Genomic DNA, 21,529 nt, shown 5'->3' with positions numbered 1-21,529 from the left:
GGTCAATCACCTGAGCCCCTGAATGTGAACTTGGTATGGGTGCAAAAATAATTTTATTTATAGAGACAGACAGATAGACATAAAATAAGGGGACTTTGGGGTGCCTGGGTGGCTCAGCTGGTTGAGTGTCCCACTGTTGATTTCAGCCCAAGTCATGATCCCAGGGTCGTGAGATCCAACCCCACATCTGGGTGTGGAGCCTGCTTAACATTCTCTCTCTCTCTTTCTCTCTCTCTCTCTCTCTCTCTCTCGTGTGGAGCCTGCTTAACATTCTCTCTCTCTCTCTCTCTCTCTCTCTCTCTCTCTCCCTCCCTCCCTCTCTGTCTCCCTCTCCCCTCCCCCACTCTGCTCCTCTACCCCCTCGTCTTTTTCTTTTTAAAAAGATAAAAATAAATCCATAAATAAATAAAATAAAGGGCCCTTAAAATTTCCAAACTATCAAACCATCACCTGGAAAGTTATCAGTGATTTTAGACAAACCTCCCATCTCAGAATGACTGGTTGGTTATGCTACACTTCAGATTTCTTTAGTCTTCATCCAATCGTGGTTGAAAAGAGTTTGGGATGGTTAGGAAGATCCTGACACATTTGTTGTTTGTGGGCCAGAAGAAGAGGGAAATTTTCTTAAGTAGCATAGGGAGCCAAGACCAAAGCCAATGATGGCAAGAGAGAGCTACGGTTTGTACACCAGGAATATCAGTCTCAAATACCAAAGTCGTGGGACCAGAGGGTGTCATCATTACAGTTACACAACAAAATACTTGAAAACAGGCAGGAATGAGACAAAAGTAAAAGCAGACTTTGCACAAGACAAGAAGAAAGGGCATCCTGGGTGATTTTCCTGAGCTATGTTGGTCTGCAGATTGGCCATCGTATCTAAAGTACACGTGAGCTGAGTTAGCTGAAAGAAAAAAGGAGACACTACGGGCAGCTATAGAAACTGAAGATCCTCCATTTCCAAAGTTAACTGGATACATTTTTTTCCCCATTATTCTAAGGGAGCTCCACACATACCCAAGGGGCCAAAAGTCTGTGCATTGTGAAGTGGCAGGATGGACAATTAATTCAAACACCCTGATCATCTTCCTTCTGAGTCATATCATTAGATGCTAGAAGTCATTTGTTTGATAGAATGAACTCTGTAACATCCAAGGCTATGGAATCTAAGAATGATTTTTATTCAATCACTCCACAAAATAACTTTAGCAGATGCAAAGGTAGGCCTGGCCACACTGATTTCAGTTAAGACGAAAAGGCTTTTATTTTCTGAGCAACCTGCTAGAAACAATATAGGCTTACATATTCCTGACTTGACTCTCTCAAAAGATAGACCTGGCATGTCTCAAAACTAAAATTCCCCTTGTCAAGGAACAGGGCAAGGTTAGTTGCCTAGCTTTAACTTGACAATTGTTTGAATTATATCTATGCAAAATATCCTCTAGCTCAGATGTTTTTGAAAATTTTAAAGCACCAGAACACTTTTTGGAAATAAAACCTTACAATGACCCAAAAAAACCCAGAAGGTGGCATACTTTGACTGAAGTCAGGTGGCAGGTTCCAAAGATCTATCTTGTTTACTTGGCCTCTTCCACATATGGCCTCTCTTCCCCCATGCATTCTCACAAATACTGTAATATACACAGAGAATAGCCCAAAGATAACCCCACTCACACAAGGGAATTTCCAGAAGCCAGTATGAAACACGAATTAGCTGACACAATAATTTCTGGAGATCAGAGTACACAAAATGATCATGATTTGATTAAAGCTTCATCAGTAGGAGAAAGATTTGTTTTGAGATTGTTCTATAAGGTTCACACCTGTAGGGACAGCTGCTTTGATCAATGGTCAAATTTGCGTCAAGTTATAGCTTAATTCTTCTAAATCGAAGTCCATGAGGAAACATCACCCACATATTCAAGAGACCAGCACTAATGATCATTTAGCCTTTCCTGGTGGCAACACAGATGTCAAACATGCCTGTGAAGAATTTAAATAAAATGTGGAAAAGAAGTGCATTTTGTTGATCTTTTCTATGTAGGAGATGGACTTTGAAGGATCAAAAGTGATCATTTTAGGGGCGCCTGGGTGGCGCAGTCGGTTAAGCGTCCGACTTCAGCCAGGTCACGATCTCGCGGTCCGTGAGTTCGAGCCCCGCGTCGGGCTCTGGGCTGACGGCTCGGAGCCTGGAGCCTGTTTCCGATTCTGTGTCTCCCTCTCTCTCTGCCCCTCCCCCGTTCATGCTCTGTCTCTCTCTGTCCCAAAAATAAAATAAACGTTGAAAAAAAAAATTTAAAAAAAAAAAAAAAGTGATCATTTTACAGGACTCTTAAATATATTTTCTCCTTTATCAGCTGTTTGAAATTAATTTGATTGTGGGACAACCTGCAAATCAAGTTGGGGGGAGGAAGGCTTTAGGAACCTTTTAAATGGGTTATATAAGCACACTTCTGTGATCTAAGGTGTATACTGTTCTGACTGCCCTTTCATGGACTTCCCCACAGGCTGCGTATTAACAAATCTAAATTTGAAAAACCTGCCTTACTGCCGTTTGAGAATTTGAGGGACAGGCCACTACATTCTTGGTTATTAACGACTAATTGAATAAGGCTGGGGATGAGCAAGTGGGTAGGGAGAAAGCCTGACAGAAAGGGTCATATTGATTAGAGGAAGCTACTTAGACATGTATTCAATTCACCTCCTTTTACCAGCAAGTGGTTTAAAAAATTGACGACAATATCTATAGTATTCAGTTTTAGATGTATTGCAGGGTATGCTAAGATATATCTATGTCTCAATAGGAAGCTGTAGGCTTAGCCACAGGTCCAATAACAACTACAGATTTTAGAATGAAGCTGCTCACGTCATGACTCAGGGAGAAGCGCTGTGGAGATGAGTTCTCACAGGCCCAGATGGGCTACTTCTGCTCTCACAGCCTTGGGACACTGTTCCCATGATGTATCAATCCCATCACATAAAATACAGCACACTGAAATAGCTGAAGTTCTCTCCTGAGGAAGGAGAACTCTTTGAATGCTGTTTTGAATGAGAACTACAAAACTCTTTATTTAGTTGACTAAGTAAATACAACTCCTAAGTACTCTATGCAGCTCCTTCCTCAAACTATCAGTTTGTGCCTGTGAATATACTGCTGTGGGAAACTTGACAACAATTATCCTACTGACTATTGCAGTGCTATATTTTACACAACTCAGAAATTATGTCCACTACTTTTCTTTTTCACAGTATTAATGGATTAATGGTAATAAGAACTCACACCCTTAGTATCAACTATATGCCAAACATTATGCTAAACAGATCACATGCATGAATTCACATAATTCTCACAACAACCCAACAAGGTAGTCCTTATAATGGTCCCCATATACAAATAATCTCCCATTCTGAAAATGAGGAAGGGGAAAAGTCTAATAATTTGTTCTTGGTCACAATGTTAATAAGTAGAACTTAAATAAGAACCCAAGTATTTCTGACTTCAGAGCCAAACTTCCAACCTGTTGAAAAAAACTATCCTCGGGTCCAGCTATACATTACTGTAGCAATCAAGGTTCAGTTGCAACAAACATCTGACTAGCTGAAACCCTCATTGGGAGGGTTGAAAAAACAAATTCTAAATGACTTTCCAAGAATAATTTCCAAATCCATACTGGAGAATTGGACACCACGGGACCTACTGCTTCTTTTCAGATCAGGAATCCATCATTCTAGAATCACACCTCCACTCCCATGATCAGAAACTTGCCTCTACTGTGGCCACAGCCAGGGCCACATCACACCTGTTGCAATTCACACCAGCAAAATGATTGCCCATCCTCTCCCTCTTGACACACCCAAAGTTAGTGACCAACGCTGGAGCCATACAGAAAACCTCTGCAACCTGCAGTGTTTCCAACAAAGTGCAGCCTCCAACACCTCTACCTTCCAAATCCTGCACAAATGCATCTAATATGATGAACCTAAATCAAATTCAGACACCTCTCCAAAATGGAGATGGAGAATCATGTTTCAGCTTTCCAATGTCTGCAGTACAGGAAGGGGAGAAGAGAAGCAGGATAGGGTGAATGTTGAATTCTAATCCACAATGGCCACTACAAGTTCCAAGGATTTGGATGTCTTGTTGAGGGGTTTGCTGATTAGGGTTGCAAAATACTATATGCCTAGGAAAAGCCTCCAGAGTTTTCATCAGATTCTCACAGAGGCCCATGACCCAGAAAGGGTTCAGATCTACTTTAACATATCTTCAATATGATAACATCTTGAGAACAAGATTAGCATTGTGGGAGAAACAAAATAGTGATTAACACATGACCTCTCTAGGTCATTAGCTCAAATTCTGATTCTGTCATTCAGTAGATGTTTGACCTTTAGCAGGTTATCTTATGACTTTGTGCCTCAGTTTTTCCTTCTCTAAAATTTGGAGAATAGATTCAGCCTGTTAGGAGAGTTCAGAAGATTAAGTAAAATAATATGTGTATTCAGAAGAATGCCTGGAACTTGAGAAACTCTCCCTAAATGTTAGCTATTATTACTAGAATAATCTTTAGGCAAGATAAATTCTAATCTTAAAAGGTTGTATAATAGAGTTCCATTCATGCCCCACACATAAATTTATTTCCACTTTCATATGGCTTTTAGAAGAATTGAATACTTGATTTCCTGTGGCAGGAAACAGAGAGACAAGCACCCGTCTATGTGGTGATGACCTTGTTCTATTTAAAGAATACATTAATCTAGCAGCTAATTATTGCCAGGAGGAACAGTTTAAGCACAACTGTGCCAAAATCAAAATTTTCAGTTTGGAAGATGTTCTTTGGAACCTAAATGGATACTACTTTCAAAGTATTCAAAATGCTAACTTTTACTTGTTTGCAGGGCAGTGTATTGATAGTTACATCACTTGGCAGGCCCCTTCAGATATAGTTTTACTCAATTACATACAATCTTGTTAAATGGGTACAGTGGGTAACATAATTCTTGCTGGCAAAAATCTTGCTCTCTAAGATCCTACCTTCCATACTTAAAGGAGCAAGACTTACAAGTTTCCATGAATTCTGTTCAATCATTTGTGCAAATCTAATAAGGCTTACATAAAAATAGAAGCCTCAGCCTTGCTGGCAGGTACTCCTGTGAGCTGCCTCTGGACAGCAGAAACAGTGATCAGTGTTGGCAAGAATGGAAGTCAGACCCTTTAGTTATGACCTTATGTCAACTTACCTAGTGTCTAAAATGTATGTGCCAGTGAATTGCAAGAAAAATTCACATTTCAGCTATTCATCAGTAACTCAGGATTCAAGTACAAGACTCCTGTCAGAAGCCTGGTTGACATCAGATTGTACCACTTTAAGAAGAACAATTGTGGCCAGTGTCAGTGAGTACCTAGGACAATTAGTTCTCTAATATACTACGGGTAGTAAGAATGAGTACACATGGGAATATTTAACAAAATCTTTAAATGTGAATACTTACTGACTCACCAATTTGACTTCTAAGGATTTATTCCAAAGAAATAATCTGACAACCACATAGATTATAAATACAAGGATGTTCACTTAGGAATTGTTTATAAGACAATTGGAAAATAACTCAGTTCACAATATAAAATAGGTTAAAATGATTATGGCATGGACTTAGAATGGAATTCTACATAGTTATTAAAAGGAAAATTTAGGGGTACCTGGGTTGCTCAGTTGGTTATGAGTCTGACTCTTTTTTTTTTTTAATTTTTTTTTTAACGTTTATTTATTTTTGAGACAGAGAGAGACAGAGCATGAATGGGGGAGGGTCAGAGAGAGGGAGACACAGAATCTGAAACAGGCTCCAGGCTCTGAGCTGTCAGCACAGAGCCCGACTCGGGGCTCAAACTCACTGACCGCGAGATCATGACCTGAGCTGAAGTCGGCCGCTCAACCGACTGAGCCACCCAGGCGCCCCATGAGTCTGACTCTTGATATTGGCTCCGGTCATGATCTCACAGTTTGTGAGATTGAGCCCCATTTCGGGCTCTGTGCTGACAGGGCAGAGCCTGCTTGGGGTTCTCTCTATCTTCCCCTCCCCTGCTCACACATGCATGCTCTATCTCAAAATAAACAAAATCAACTTAAAAAAAGGGAAAACTTAGATGTATTTAAGTATTGACATAAAAAGATGTCTGTGATGTAAATTTCAAACACCAGGTGCATAGTATAATCTCATTTGTATTTGTGTATATTTACATATAATATATACATATATGTGAATATATGTATTACATATGTATATATTTAAAATTTTTTTAATGATTATTTATTTTTGAGAGAGAGAGAAACAGAGCGCAAGCAGCAGAGGGGCAGAGAGAGATGGAGACACAGAATCCGAAGTAGGCTCCAGGCTCTGAGCTGTCAGCACAGAGCCTGACGCAGGGCTCGAAGTCAAGAACTGCGAGATCATGACCTGAGGTGAAGTCAGTCACTTAACCAACTGAGCACCCAGGTGCCCCCATATATATATATTAGAAAGCTATGAACTGAAAGGTTAACAATGGTACCACTGAATGCTTGAGATTATAAGTAATTTTTCATTTCTTCTTGCTATTTTGTATTTTGTTAAACATTATCAGTATGTATCACTTTTGTTAATCAGACAAAAACAGCAATTATTTAAAATGCAAGCCCAGGTGATAGCACTTTTATCTGAGGACAATCCAAAATACCTACCATGATTCACAAATTCAGAATCATACAGAATCTCTAAGATCTTTCTTTGCATCTTGTATCAATGTAGGAATAGGCAAACACAAATGCCTTTAGAAAACAGGTAGGCAAAGTAAATAAGCATAGACAAGGTATGAAGCAATAGGGAGGGGAAGTGACCATGGTTAACTACAGAGCACATATCTGGTCCAAAGGCATTCAATTTCAAAGAAATTTCAAAGCACTCAAAAAAACATCTGCAGGCTGACTCTGAACAGTAAGCTGCTAATAAGGGCCTTGCCATATATATCCAAACGTGCAATATATATTACTGTAACTCTCAGAATACCTCAACTGGACTTCATTCTCTCCCCATCTCCTGAAGTTGGTTTATGTGGTATCTATAAAGGAGACTAGTTTTTCATATTTGTAAAATTATCTTACTAAAATTTAACACAAGAGAATTTTGTTTCTCCTGATAAACTTGTCTGCATCCTTCCATAACAGAATAAAAGCAATGGATTTAATTGGCTTTCCCTTTTTGTTACTTGTTGTTCTAGAAAACTCGGAAATAACCCTTGGCTTAGATGTTTCTGTTCCAAGCGTCTTTCCCCCTCCATCACTGAGTTCTTATTCACTTGCTTTGATGGCTATAGTATATGCATTATTATATTAGACTATATGTGTATATACCACTTGAAATACTTCTGAAATTCAGATTGGATAGAAGGAAGTAGAAATGAATTAATATACTGAAAAGATAATATTGGCATACAATATAATAATTGTAATGATTTGTACACCTGCTTTATATACTTTGGTATTATCCCTATTTATTGGCCAAATTTTAAACTATAAAATATACACTGCAAATAAAATATGGAGAATATAACAGCTCACATGGAAAAGAATCAGGAAAACAACAGGTGAAAAAAGAATCTGTAAAGGGTAGGAAGTGGAATAAAAAATGTGCAATTATTACATGGTAGAATATGTGTGTGCAGGCACCATGGTGTCAAAAATAAGATAAAACATGGGGCGCCTGAGTGGCTCAGTTGGTTGAGTGTCCAACTTTGGCTCAAGTCATGATCTAACGGTTTGTGAGTTCAAGCCTCGCGTCGGGCTCTCTGCTGACAGCTCAGAGCCTGGAGCCTGCTTCGGATTCTGTCTCCTCTCTCTGCCCCTCCCCACTTGTGCTCTGTCTCTCAAAAATAAATAAATGTAAAAAAAAAATTTTTTTTTTAAAGATGAAACAAATAGCATGTTTCTTAGGAAGCTTATACCCTTACAGGGGACTCAAAACCTACCTGTGAATATGTGTGTCTGCACAGTCTACCTTCCATCCCCCCTCCAGGTCTTGTGCCTGCCTTTCTGCTCCCCCAGGCTTCTCTACCTACCTCTAGCTGCTTCTTCCTGCCTACCCACCATTAACCTCTTTCTCAAAAACTGGAAATGAGAATACAAATGTTCCTCAAACATAAAGTTTTAGAACTAAGATGTTTATTAAAAATTAAAAATTGATGGTAATTATCAAAATGAAATGTGCTAAGATTAGTATTAAAATTAATTATAAATATTTTAAATGGCATTTTGTTTTTACATTTATGAGCGGCTCCTTTTTTAGAAAGAGAAATTTCAAGGATCAGGGAAATGCTGGCAAATTCCTTAAACAAAGTCTTATATAAAGTCAAGGCATGTGCTGAGTCAAAAGTGCAACTGTGATGGTAAAAAGCCAAGCAATATTCTGCTTAATCAGATATACATATGACAAAGTACGTTAACCAGTCTCTTGTTTTCATTGCCTAGCAAAATAAATTTCAATTTAAAGAAATAAAACCCAAATATACCAATATAAGCTGGTTATTTATATAAAAAAAAAAGCTTTCCTTGCTTATTTATGTGAACTCTCATTTAAATGGAATAAAACAAAACATCTTAGAAATTAATTTAGTAAGACAAGGGTCTTACATAATAAATCACACCTCCCCCCAATTCTACTTAGACTATTCTGAACACTTAATTAGTGGTTAATGGCCAGAAAACTTTAAGAAGTAAAAGTTGGATAAGAAAATAATATTATACCAGTGCCTAAATAGCATCTAGGATAAAGTTAAGGCTTTCTAAAAACATTTCAGGGTGTAAAATCAAAGAAAATTGTGAGAGAAATTAATTATTTAGTAAAAGATAAAGAGAACAAGGTTTCATATACTTCTTAATCTAAGGAACAAGCAAAACTTATGAAAATGTGTTTTTACCCCACAAGAAGAAAAGCACAGTGGAGTGTAAGTGACAATGGATATTTCTGAATTGATTAAAAAAATGAATATGGAAAGTGAAGTACAGCATCAGCATTCAATAAATATTAAAAGTCACAATGCATGTGCAGACTGACAATCTAGAAATAATTACTAATAGAGACAGAGAAAAATAGCACTGTCATCATTATCTTAAGATACCAAAGAAAATGAGATACAGTGATGAAAGCATATTCTACTCTCGTAAGATAGTACAGTGTGGTAGAATCATTGAGTACTGTGAAAACACTGGAAAGTTTCTACAAAAAGTCTGCAAGCTAGATGCATTTACTACGGCACTATAAAACCTACCCGCTAAAGTTACTTATGAATGTCCAGAATGAATACCTAGAAACCCAGAATCAACAAATTAGCAGCAAATTACAGAGAAAACAATCACATGGTATCTGCAGTGCCATTTACATAAAACTGCACCATGAAAGAGTCTGCAATGGTGCTGGCAGCGATTTTGAAGCAGCAGCAACAATCCATAAAAGACTTCTTAATTTTCTTGTCATTTAAGAATTAAGCCACTTCCAGTGCACACAGATCCTACCAGGTGCACTAAATTGATGTCATTATGAGCCATCAGGAAATACCCACAGAGACCTGTACCAACATCGAGAAGTTTTGTTAAACAGCTGTGTGTTTTAATTGATTTGTATTATTTAAAATAGGAACAGTTAAAAGTCAGTTATCGGATGTTGTGTAAAAGAGATGCCTAAAGACTCCAGGGAGACTGAGTTCAGAAGAAAGCCAATCACTGGAACTTCACTTGAGCACTTAAGATTATTACTAGAGGAAGCACAATTAAATCATCAGTTTATCAGCCATCATTATAAATCACGAGGCAACACATCAAGCTTCATTATTTAAGACTCCTTAACCAGTGACTTCCTGCATCACCGAGAGTCAAAAGCAATCTCTTCACCAAAAGGTGTCTAAGGAGTTTTGTTTTTTGTTGTGTTTTCTTTTTTTTTTTTTTTACCCTGAGAGATTATCATGGAAATACGATGAAAACTCACTGAAATTAATTACCATATTTTTGCATGTTTTAGACACGATGAAGTCTTCAAAATGAAATTAATGGTATTTGGGATATGTAAAATGTGCATTGCACAGGTTCCTCTTAACTCTATTTCCTGCCAATATTTAATCCAGTTCTCATATACTTATAAGGGATCACACAAGGAAACATAACGAGTTTCTTTCCAACTTTATCTACCCAATCCCATTCATTTATTTGTACTCAGCCTTCCCCAGACATGTGGGATCAAAAAACAAAATACCTCAAAAGTTTTGGTTTCCAAACTTAAAGTACACAGTTCAGATGTTAGAAAATATGTGCAAGGAGATATGGCACAGGATGAGTTTTGTATGCAACCCTCTTTCTTAGTCTTCCCAACAACTCTTGGTAGATGCTGTCATTATCTTTAATGGAAAAATAAGACACAGAGAGTTTCTGTAATTTGCCCAAATTCGTACAGCTAGTAAGCGGTGGTGTTCACCCTGTCTGGCTCCAGTACCTTGATAAAGGCTCTAAAAGAAAGCAAGCCTCCTTTGCAGATGGAGGGGTAAGTCTGGGCATGAACTGCACGACATGAATGGGCAACCAGCAACAACTTTTCAAACCAAAAAGCTACTTGGGTTATATCAAAATAACTCAGGGGCCAACTTAAAGAGACTTTCAGTGGCCAAACATGAGGCAAATCAAGCAACCATAAAGATGATTACTGTAATGAATTGAAATGCATAAAACATTTACATCCACAAGTCCACAAAGATACATAAGAAAAGTTTCTTGGTCACCTTAGGATGCTAGAGAACCAGCTCATTATCTTAAATGCTAGAACATTTACCCTGCATTTTCTATATGAAACATACCTCAAGTAACTAAGCTGGTGAAGGAAACTGCTGTTATAAAGCAGTCCAGCTCATAAATAATGGATGATAGAATTAGAACATCACTATTTTGCAACCCCTAATGAGTTAATGGATCTAGGCAATAATCATGAATGGCTTCTAACAACGCAAAAAAGAAAGATAACCAAACATTATGTGCCTCTTGATAGAAGTATCCAGAATCATCTATTAAGTATTCATGCCCCCAAAAACAAACCTGAATCTGATCAAGCCTCCAGGTCTAAATACAAGTTTAAGGAAAACGCAGGAAGGAACACACCAAACAACATCACAGAGATACAATCAGAAACAAAACAAAACAAAACAAAACAATAACAACAAAACAACAGACTACAAATACTATAGGACCAAAAACCTTGTTTCTCCAACAAAAATTTGTGAGGAAAAAAAGAGAGAGAGGGGAATGAGAATCTTAGTTTCAAAAGTCTTAAGGGTTGTTAACCATTTTAATGTATAAGCCTTATTTGAATCCTGATTCAAAGAAACTATAAAAAAACAAATATGAAAATTTAAGCATCAATTGCTTACTTAATATTAAGAAATTATTAATTAATTTGTGATAATAGAAATGTGGTTATATTATTTTTAAGAGTTCTTATCTTTTTTTAAACTTTTTATTTTGAGATAACTGTAGAATCACATGTAGTCATAAGAAATGATACAAAAAGATCATTCATGGGGCACCTGGGCGGCTCAGTTGGTTAAGTGTCTGACTTCAGCTGAGGTCATGATCTCACAGTTCATGGGTTCAAGCCCCACGTTGGGCTCTGCACTGACAGTTCAGAGTCTGGAGCCTGCTTCAGATTCTGTCTTCCTCTCTCTCTGCACCTCCCTAACTTGTTCTCCCTCTCTCTCTCAAAAATAAATAAACATTAAAAAAAAAAAAAGATCATTCATACCCTTCACCCAGTTCCCCAGTGGTAACATCTTGCAAAACTATAGTACAATATCACAACCAAGATACTAACATTGATGCACTCAGTGACAGGATATTTCCATTGATACAAGGCTTCCTCGTGTTGCCTTTTATAGCCATACCCTCTTTCTTCCCAGGAACACCTTCTTCTCTAACACCCAACAACCACAGATTCATTCTCTAATCTATAATTTTGTCACTTAAAAAATGTTAGATTAAATGGAATCATATACTATGCAACCTTTTGAGGTTGGCTTTTTGTACTCAGAATAATTCTCTGGACACTCATCCAGGTTGGTCAGCATATCAGTAGTTGGTTCCTTTGTATTACCTAGTAGTATTCCCTAGTAAGGATGTACCACGTTGTTTAATCTCCATGCTCTGAAGGACATCAGAGTTGTTTCCATTTGGGCTACTATGGATATAGCTTCTATAAACACTGGTGTAAAGCCCTTATATTTTACAGATACATACTTAAATTTTTTTGGATGAGATATCATATCTAGGATTTGCTTTAAAAAATTCCAGATTGGAATTTTGACACTAAAATAAATAAGATTGACCATTAGTTTTTAAATGTATTATACTATTACCTCTACTTTTGTATATGTTTATAATTTTCCATAATATAAAGTTGACAAACAAGAAAATAGTACAAACCTATTACTTATCTGACCACATACACACACACACATACATAAACACACACATCTTCAAGTAAAATTGAAGGTATACTTTCTTATATTATGACTTTTAGTCTGTGCCAAGATCACAGGAGTTCTTTACCTAAAACAGCCCACACCTATGAGTGATCATTATTGTAACATTCATTGTACTAATTTGGGCAGATCCAACCTAGGCATCTGTTAACTTACTTTCAGAAGTTCTTTATTAGGCTACAGGGTTGAGATAATAGGTAATTCGTAATATTGGACAAAAGCAGGTAAGTAATCACCATAATCAAATGTATGAGATTCATTAGTGGCTTGTCGTCAAAAGAGAGCATTCATGTCTGACATGAACAGGTCCTTATCATCAAGACAAATGCTGAGAGAACAGAAATGTGATTACTAAAGATGAAGAGCAACAAACTATATGAGCACAATCAAGCCTTAAAATGAAGTGAAATGCATTTTATATTATGTGAGGGCTGCTTTTGTCTTTAAGCCACTCTGGAGGACAGGATATTATTATCACGTTCAGTCTGCAAGCTAATGGCTCTTTAGTATAATTCTGCAAAACGCTATCTACTGTTCAGTGTCGCCAATATTCTATCAGCTCATTCTCCCCTAGTGCTGCATCACACCATCCCCATTACCCCACTGAAGACACCCTACGTTTTCTCCAGATGGGCTTTACAAAAATGAAGACCCACTCTCTCAAAGATCTCAAGCAAAAAAGAGCATGCAAATACCAACTCATTAATGAATCTAGGATTAAAAGTCAAGACCTCCAAAGGAGATATTCATGATGACTTTCACATGTCAGGAATGCAAAGGCAACAACAAGAGTTTCCCTGGCAAGGTCTTTAAACACTGGACATGCACCGTGACAAGCAATTCTAAAGCTTAAACAAAGTTTGTTGTCAAAAGTGGGATACCTGTCCACAGATCAATCCCCATAAGACAAGTTCCAAAGGAACAACTAAATATTACAGTTGTGCCGTACTTTGGTGATACCAACCATCTCTCCCATTAAGTGAGCCCCACGCTTGGGTGCTAACAATCAGCGCTTATTGTGATTTCATCATTACTACTATACTATGACAGGCAGGAAAAAGATGGTCTGTTACTAAGCTGTCTATCTGCCACTTAAGTATCCACAAATGAAAAGATATTAGTCAATTTCTTTAAAAACAATCCATGTACAGATTGGTTCATTTGGCTGGTTTAGCAACTTAGGATTCTATCAATAGAAAGAAATCTGTTGGTAACATGGTATTAGGAAACTAAGAAAATACAGTTGAGTCCAAAGTCTTGTTCATAGGTCACAAGTCAGAACAGAGACACATAGAATTAAAACCCAAAATGACACAGGTCACCAGGAATTGTGCTATGGTCTTGCACTGAGATTAGTAACAGGGCTGCTAGTGGCAGAAAAAGGAAAAGGATAAGAATTGGGCTCAGGAACAAAATGCAAAATGGAAATTAAAAGGAACAGACAAAAAAGGCACTAAAGTGAAATACATGTGTGTTTTGGGATCTTTGTTATCTATCTTTTGCCTCTACTTTTTGCCATCTTCCTGGACTCTTGTAACCAAACATTTTCTGGGTCCTGTGGATTCTGACACTACAGTATACATTTGGAGACAGTCTGTGGTCACTAGCAGAACAATGGAAGTTGAAACTCGTAGCACTCAATACTTAAAGGCTAATCTAAAACGCTTTGCATAGGGGCATTTTGTGGCTCAGTCAGTTAAGTGTCTGACTCTTGGTTTTGGCTCAGGTCATGATCTCATGGTTCATGAGATCAAGCCCCATGTCTGGCTCCAGGCTGGCAGTGTGGAGCCTGCTTAGGGGATTCTCTCTCTCTCTCTCTCCCTCTCTCTCTCTGCCCCTCCCCCACTTGTCCACACACTCTCTCTCCCTCAAAATAACTTTTAAAAAATAAAAAAAAAATCAGGGCGCCTGGGTGGTTCAGTCGGTTAAGCATTCTGACGTCAGCTCAGGACATGATCTCACAGTTCGTGGGTTCGAGCCTGGCATCAGGCTCTGTGTTGACAGCTCAGAGCCTGGAGCCTGCTTTGGATTCTGTGTCCCCCTCTTTCTCTGCCCCTCCCTTGCTCATGCTCTGTCTGTCTCTATCTCTCAACAATAAATAAATGGTAAAAGAAAAAAAATTAAATAAATAAAATGCTTTGCATAAAATAAAACACTCTTGCCAAAAATCTTTATGATTGGATTTGCTTATATAACTCTTTATCCTTCTTCATAGCAACCACCCATGCCTGCTCTACACTACTGGAATTTCAGAGGGGGTCACTTTTGTGAGCTGAAGTGGTTTCAAAAAAGAAACATGAGAGAACAAAAACGAAATATAAAGATAGAACAAAGGCAATAGGGAAGTCTTTAAGTCTGGAAAGAATTCTAAGAACAAAGTGCACAGAATAGCTTCTGGAAAATGGAAAGCCTTGTTCAGAAGGAGCTGAGACTATATAGAGTGGAGTAGGAGTATAAGATCAGCTCAAAAGGGCAGGTTGGAGCCAGGGGATGGCAGCCATAGAGCCCCAGTCAGGCGTTTAGACCACATGGCATAGGCTTTTGGAAGCTACTACAGGTTTACACATAGGCAAGATAAGTGCACCATGGTTAGGAGGATGTGACTAATGGTACGAGCAGGGAGTGAAGGAGCAGACCTGAGGTGCAAGGGCTTACTAATTGTTCCAGGTGAGGCCACAGGACTAGATCTATGTGTGAGTGCAATGATGGGAAGGGAACGGAAAGGATTAATTTCAGGGGCTGTGTACTTAAACCTAGTTTTGTCCCTAATTAAAATCTACAAAATGGTCCTTTGGAGTCACTGTCAAAGAACTACTTATAAGATACTAAGGATTCTTATGCTGATTGGGAGGTAAACTGTCATTATTATGATCAAACACATAAGCGAGCATAAAAATTTTAATGGCTGATACGGTCATTTTTAAAGGAGGCTTTGATTAAGCTTAACAGAGGCTGGGAAAAAATAAGATTTTTGATATAAGTAAAAATTATTTTTAAGGAGACCATGATTGGTTGCAAGGTGATGAGTATTTTTAAATTTCTAAAATAATTAACTGCTGATTTTAGCAAGGCAGTAATAATGACTTATATGATTGACAGATCTATTTTTCTCTACTTTTACAAATCTACTTTTTATATCTACTTTTGCAGATGCATTTTCTCTACTTTTTTCAGATCACTTATTGCAAACCTATTATTAATCAAAAGTTAATTTTTTGGCAAACGTACCTATGAGTAAAACTCTGAAGCACTGTAGATGACACAGGCTAAATCATGTACTTCTTAGTGAATATGCCAACTTAGTTTCTATTCTCATTTCCTTCATACATTTTTATTGACCGCTCACTATATGATAAGTACCGAATCAGTGCTAGGTGTACCATAAAGAGAAAGAAAACAGGGTCTGCCCACATGGGAGCACACGGTATAATGACAAAGAAAGACGTTAATATGTTTTTTAAAAACTATCCAAATATATAATTTAAAATTGTGATAAGCACTATAACGGAAAATTACAGGGTGCTTTGAGAGTTTATAACAGGAAGGCTAAACCAACTCTGGATCTGAGAAGGTGTTTTAAAGGAAACTGTTTCTGAACTGAAATTTGTAAGGATATAGGGAAATGAAATGGGCAAAAAGAGTAGGGGAGAGAATACGAGAAGAAAATACGAGCAGAGTGAAAGAATGACATATAATAAAATAAAAATATTCTCTAACCTGTTGGGTAATAGTGTCCCATGGCTCCTGCAGCAGCCTTGTCTTATAGCACTCGTGGATTCCTTCCCATATGTCCTTCAGAGCTAAAGGTCTTCCATCTGCAAAAGTGCATGGTAAAGACTGTCAGTAATCCATTTGACACAATGGTGCTTGGTGTCTACCTAAAACTACTAGAAGAATATTATATTTAAAAAAAAATCTTTGCTAGTACACATATTACTTATGTATCAAAAGAGTGCTATAGGAATTACTATTTTCTTCCTGAGGGAAATTTAAACAGTCAAGCTTCTCTCCTTTGTAAGCATCTAGCAGTTAAATTATCTGCTCATTCATTGCCTATAGGAATTCTGAAAAATAAATAAAATCCAAATGTATTTTAGAGATGACTAATAGATACAAGCATAGGAAAAAGACCAGGTAGACAGACTTCCATATTCACAAGGGTGCACTACAAATACCTCTGAAATCTTAACACTCCCTCTAGTTCTTAAATCAAAGACCGTACACATGCTTCATTCACTCTCTCATTGACTAAATATCTGTAATGTTCAAATCACACTGCTGAGTACCATGGGGAATAGAGAAAAGAAAAGCACACAGTTTCTCCCAGTAAGAAGCGTACCATTTGCTAGTGAAACTATGACAAGTATATCGAGAGTATATTGATACTAAAACACTAGGTAGAAAGCGGTCACTGCCAAGATGAAAACTGCAATTCTCAGACAGTCCAGAGGAGGGAGCCATTAACACCCAGTGTTTGTGACAGGTGGAGAAGGAATAGTTAAGGCTGGAGGGACATGAGAAGGAATCAGTATGAAGAGATTAAGACAATGTCTAGTGAACAAGAGTTCTCTCTTCCTTTCTTTAAACAGCTTTGACAATTCACCTATATTCGTAACAATCCAAATAATTTATTTTATGAAGGCCACCATGGCATAAGGTTAGTAGAGAAATAGGTGTCTAAATTGGCAAAATAAAGCAGTAAGAGAAAATTACCAAAAGACCTTGAAAGCACAAACTGCCAGCAGAAGGTGGTCTTACTACTAGAATTTAATGCTACTGTCCCACTCAGAGCTATCAAGTCCTCAGAACTTATGAGTGTGCTCCCTTCTTTAAGCAAGCGGAAAATAACACTTAAAGAAAGCTCATCAGTACGTCAAATCATTAGACCCGAAGAAGTATTTGGTCATCAGGTTACAATAAAACTCAGAGAAATAATCTACTCAAACCACACCCCCAAAAGCAAAAGGTATTTCATTCAGACTTATGGAGTTTAAGTAGAGATGGCGAAGTGTAAGAGAAGGTCTCTGGACTTGGGAGTCCAGGCTGAGTTTGAATTCTGCTGTTGAATTCTGTTGTTGAATTCTGAGTTTGAATTCTGCTGTTTGAATTCAGCACTCTCTATGGACTGCAAGCTATCTGGCTTTCAACCTTACCTGTAAATGAGGATAATTATCCTTTTCAAATTCTGTTCATGTGAACAGGTGTGCATCAGTGAACACACCTGGGACTGGGTCAGGCACACAGTCAGAGCTTAATACATAGTAGGTAGGTATCTCCTCCTAGCTCCCACTGAACGGCTCCGGTAACTTTCACACTACAAAGCTAAGGGATTCACTTAAGGGCCATTATTTCTTAGAATTTTCTCATGTTCCTACACCATGCACATTGTGTTTGATGATATAATACATTAATACCATAGGCAGGGCATTTCTCATGTTTGACCTGAAAAGTTGAACTTTTCCTCAACCTTTATTTTCAATAAATAGCAATAGAATATTTTGATACATTTTCAATAAGTATCTTCATCTTGGCATTTATCTGGCGGCAGGAGACCATTATCTTGTGATAAATAGTTTTATTCCATTGACATTTCCATGTCTGTAAAATGAACAAGATTTATTCATCCAATTAACATTTGAATGTCATGTTTAGCTACAAGTTAAAAACAAGCTGCCTTCAGTATCTGTGTTATATTGTTTTCTGAACACATTTACAGAGCAGGGCCAAACTTTGCCCTTAAGATAAGCACTACACATCTTCATAATATGTATGTGCACACGTGTGTGTGTGTGTGTGTGTGTGTGTGTGTGTGTGTGCGCACTGATGTTCAAAGAGGGGAATAGGATCTTAAGTACTTCAATGTTAAAAAGTAAACCAAATAATAAAATTATAAACAGATGACATGCTTTTAAAATAATTTTCAGATGTCAAAGTTAGAAGAAATCAAGTCGTAGGAGAATAAAATGTTAGAGCTGGTATAATTACTCAATTTATCAATAAGGCAACCAAGGTCTTGGGAACCATACATCAGCCAAAATTATGCAGCCAGTTCATGACTGCACTGGAGGTGGAATTGCCCTTCCTGCTGGAAGTGCCCTTCCTGCTGTTCCCTCAGCCTCTGAGGGCGGAGACCATGTTTATCCTTTCCCCACTACAGTCCCACAGTGCAGTTCCAAGCCCCATCACTCACACATTGCAAATGCTTTATAAATATTTACTGAATAAATGATAAATGAAAGGACACCCTACTTAATCTTATTTCCTCTAAGACAGAGAAAGGCTTTGCAGACCTAGAGAAGAATGCTGGGTTTAATATCAATAACGATTTTAATTTTACTCCTTAAAATATTCCACCCAACAACCTAAGGATGGGGTAAGTGGTTCAGATATTACCACTGACAAAAACCCACATATTCTGCTGTAACCATTCATACAAAATGCAATAATCAGCAGCTAGCAGCAATGTGGAAAGACCCAGAACAAATGGTATAAAATATTTTCATCAGATTTGATGCTAGAATTGAGGGTATGTGACATAAATTTTCAGACAATACCAAATTTACAGGGAAAAAAGCTAACATATTACAACAGAGGAATTAAAAAAATGATCTGCTCAACTTAGAATAACAGATAATTACAGAGTTAAAAATAATAAGTTCAAAGCATAAAAGGATGCATGATAGTCCTACATGCATGTTTATAACAGTGCTACCTACCTGCTAGAAAGAAAACAGTGTTTTTTAAGTGAATAGATGTGATTAAATTCTCTAACGCATTTACAGACTGTTTAAAAACACACGTATTAAGACGCCTGGCTGGCTCAGTCATTTGAGCATCTGACTCTTGATTTCAGCTCAGCTCGTGATCGTGAGGGTATGAGCTGTGACTGGGCACATGGTAAAGGCTTAGAGAAAAGAACCCACATCATATTTCATTAACTCATTATTGTCTTATGTGTATGTGGGAGGCTTGTGGGATCAAGCTCTGTGTCGGGCTGCACGCTGAGCATGCAGCCTGCTTGAGATTCTCTCTGTGTGTATCTCTCTCTCTTTCTCCCTCTCTCTCTCCATGACTCATGCCATCTCTCTCTAAAATAAAAAATATATTAATAATATGCTTTAAAAAAAAACATGGATTGGGTGCCTGGGTGGCTCAGTCGGTTGAGCATAGGACTTTGGCTCAGGTCATGATCTCATGGCTCGTGAGTTCAAGGCCCATGTCGGGCTCTGTGCTGACAGCTCAGAGCCTGGAGCCTGCTTCAGATTTTGTGTCTCCCTCTCTCTCTGCCACTCCCTTGATCATGCTCTGACTCTCTCTCTCTCAAAATAAATAAATATTAAAAAAAAAAAAAGGATTAATGATGCTTAAATGAGTGCTTATACTAGCTACTCTGACAAGAGTGCCAATCTCTCCAGCTTCTGCTGACCATTTCCACTGCAGATGATTTGGGAAATATAGCTTTGCCTCCCACATACACATAAGACAATAATAACTTAATGAATTATGATGTGGGTTCTTTTCCCTAACCCTTTATCATCAATGTGCCCAGTCACAGCTCTTACCCTCACGATCAAAGACATACAAAAGTTAGTTTTATGATCTTTTATGCAAAAACAAAAATTTTTGACATAATCATAAAATATATTCAAAATATTATTGTGACTCTAATTATTTCAAAACCAAATGGAAACTTCAGAAATTCCAGTGAAACCATTAAACTGAGATCATCGAATAGATTTCAAAAATCATGTCACAGAAGTAGAGCTTAAATGTTACAGTTAAAGAACTTTGTGATTTTTTTTTTTAATTTTAGAGCATGCACAAGCTGGGGAGAGGGGGAGAGAGAGAGAGAGAGAGAGAGAGAGAGAGAGAGAGAAAATCCCAAGCAAGCTCCATGCTCAGTGCAGAGCCCAATGTGGGGCTCTATCCCATGACCTTGAGATCATGACCTGAGCTGAAATCAAGGGTAGGACATTCAAATGACTGAGCCACCCAGGTACCCCTGGACTTTGTGATTTTGAATCTATTTATGAAAACCAAAGACCTGGGGCGCCTGGGTGGCTCAGTCGGTTAAGCGTCGGACTTCAGCTCAGGTCATGATCTCGAGGTCCATGAGTTCGAGCCCCGCGTCAGGCTCTGGGCTGATGGCTCAGAGCCTAGAGCCTGCTTCCGGTTCTGTGTCTCCCTCTCTCTCTGCCCCTCCCCCGTTCATGCTCTGTCTCTCTCTGTCTCAAAAATAAATAAACGTTAAAAAAAAAATTAAAAAAAAAAAAAAAGAAAACCAAAGACCTGAAACTTTAACTTAACATAAAATCGTGGGCATAAGTAAATATTTAGTTAAGCTCATGAAACACATTATAATGTGCCTTCATGTTCAGTTGAAGGTATCTTCAATCAGAAACTTTAAATCATGCTAAGAGGGTCTATTTTTTCTGTCTGGCCTCAGTCAGATATGACATAAGCATACTCAATCAACAACTCCCTAGTTTTAGACCTAAGATATTCGATAGCACCAATTTTAACATGCTTAGAAATCTCATTAATCACACTGAGGCTGAGAAGCTCAGTAAAATCCCTTGCATACTTGAAAAATTGAAGTAGAAGCTGAAATAATTTCAGCGGCAACCTACAAAGTTAAGCATGGTAAATTAAGGTCATTTATTTAACAAGTGTTTATAGAGTGCCTACTGTGTGCCTCTATCTCCTGGAATGACAATACACATCTGAGCTAAAGGAATATTCTGTCAGCAACCTAGAATGTCAATGACAAAAGAAGAAGAGACATTGGATGAAAAATAGAATAATTAAAAAGTACAATCTTTAGCAACTGCCAGTAGCATTTAATTTAACAATTTTCATATAAAATCTCTCAATTGAATAATAACCTACATGTCAAGTAATCTATATATTACTCAAAATGTGCGGCTCTCTAAATTAAATTTCTCAGGGCTATTAGTTTTCATGAATCAAATAACAGCATGAGATATT

The 21,529-nt window shown here is 37.8% G+C and overlaps 1 protein-coding gene across 13 annotated transcripts in view; it reads right to left on the bottom strand.

The window, feature by feature from the left end:
- ATG10 (autophagy related 10) overlaps positions 1-21,529 on the bottom strand; it is a 259,908-nt gene that overhangs the window by 75,785 nt on the left and 162,594 nt on the right. For 12 of the 13 annotated variants that reach the window (XR_006218746.1, XM_042989439.1, XM_042989430.1 and 9 more), the window contains one exon: positions 16,259-16,356. Coding sequence is in view for 12 of the 13 variants with exons in the window: in XM_042989439.1 (XP_042845373.1) it covers positions 16,259-16,356 (98 nt within the window). In the remaining variant the exon portion in view is untranslated. Of the gene's footprint in view, positions 1-439; positions 902-16,258; positions 16,357-21,529 lie in introns of those variants that run through there. The other variant, XM_042989422.1, reaches the window with a different exon arrangement.

This window comes from Panthera tigris, chromosome A1 (genome assembly GCF_018350195.1).
Source record: "Panthera tigris isolate Pti1 chromosome A1, P.tigris_Pti1_mat1.1, whole genome shotgun sequence".
NCBI lineage: Eukaryota > Metazoa > Chordata > Mammalia > Carnivora > Felidae > Panthera > Panthera tigris.
This window is presented reverse-complemented; position numbering and strand designations above follow the sequence as displayed.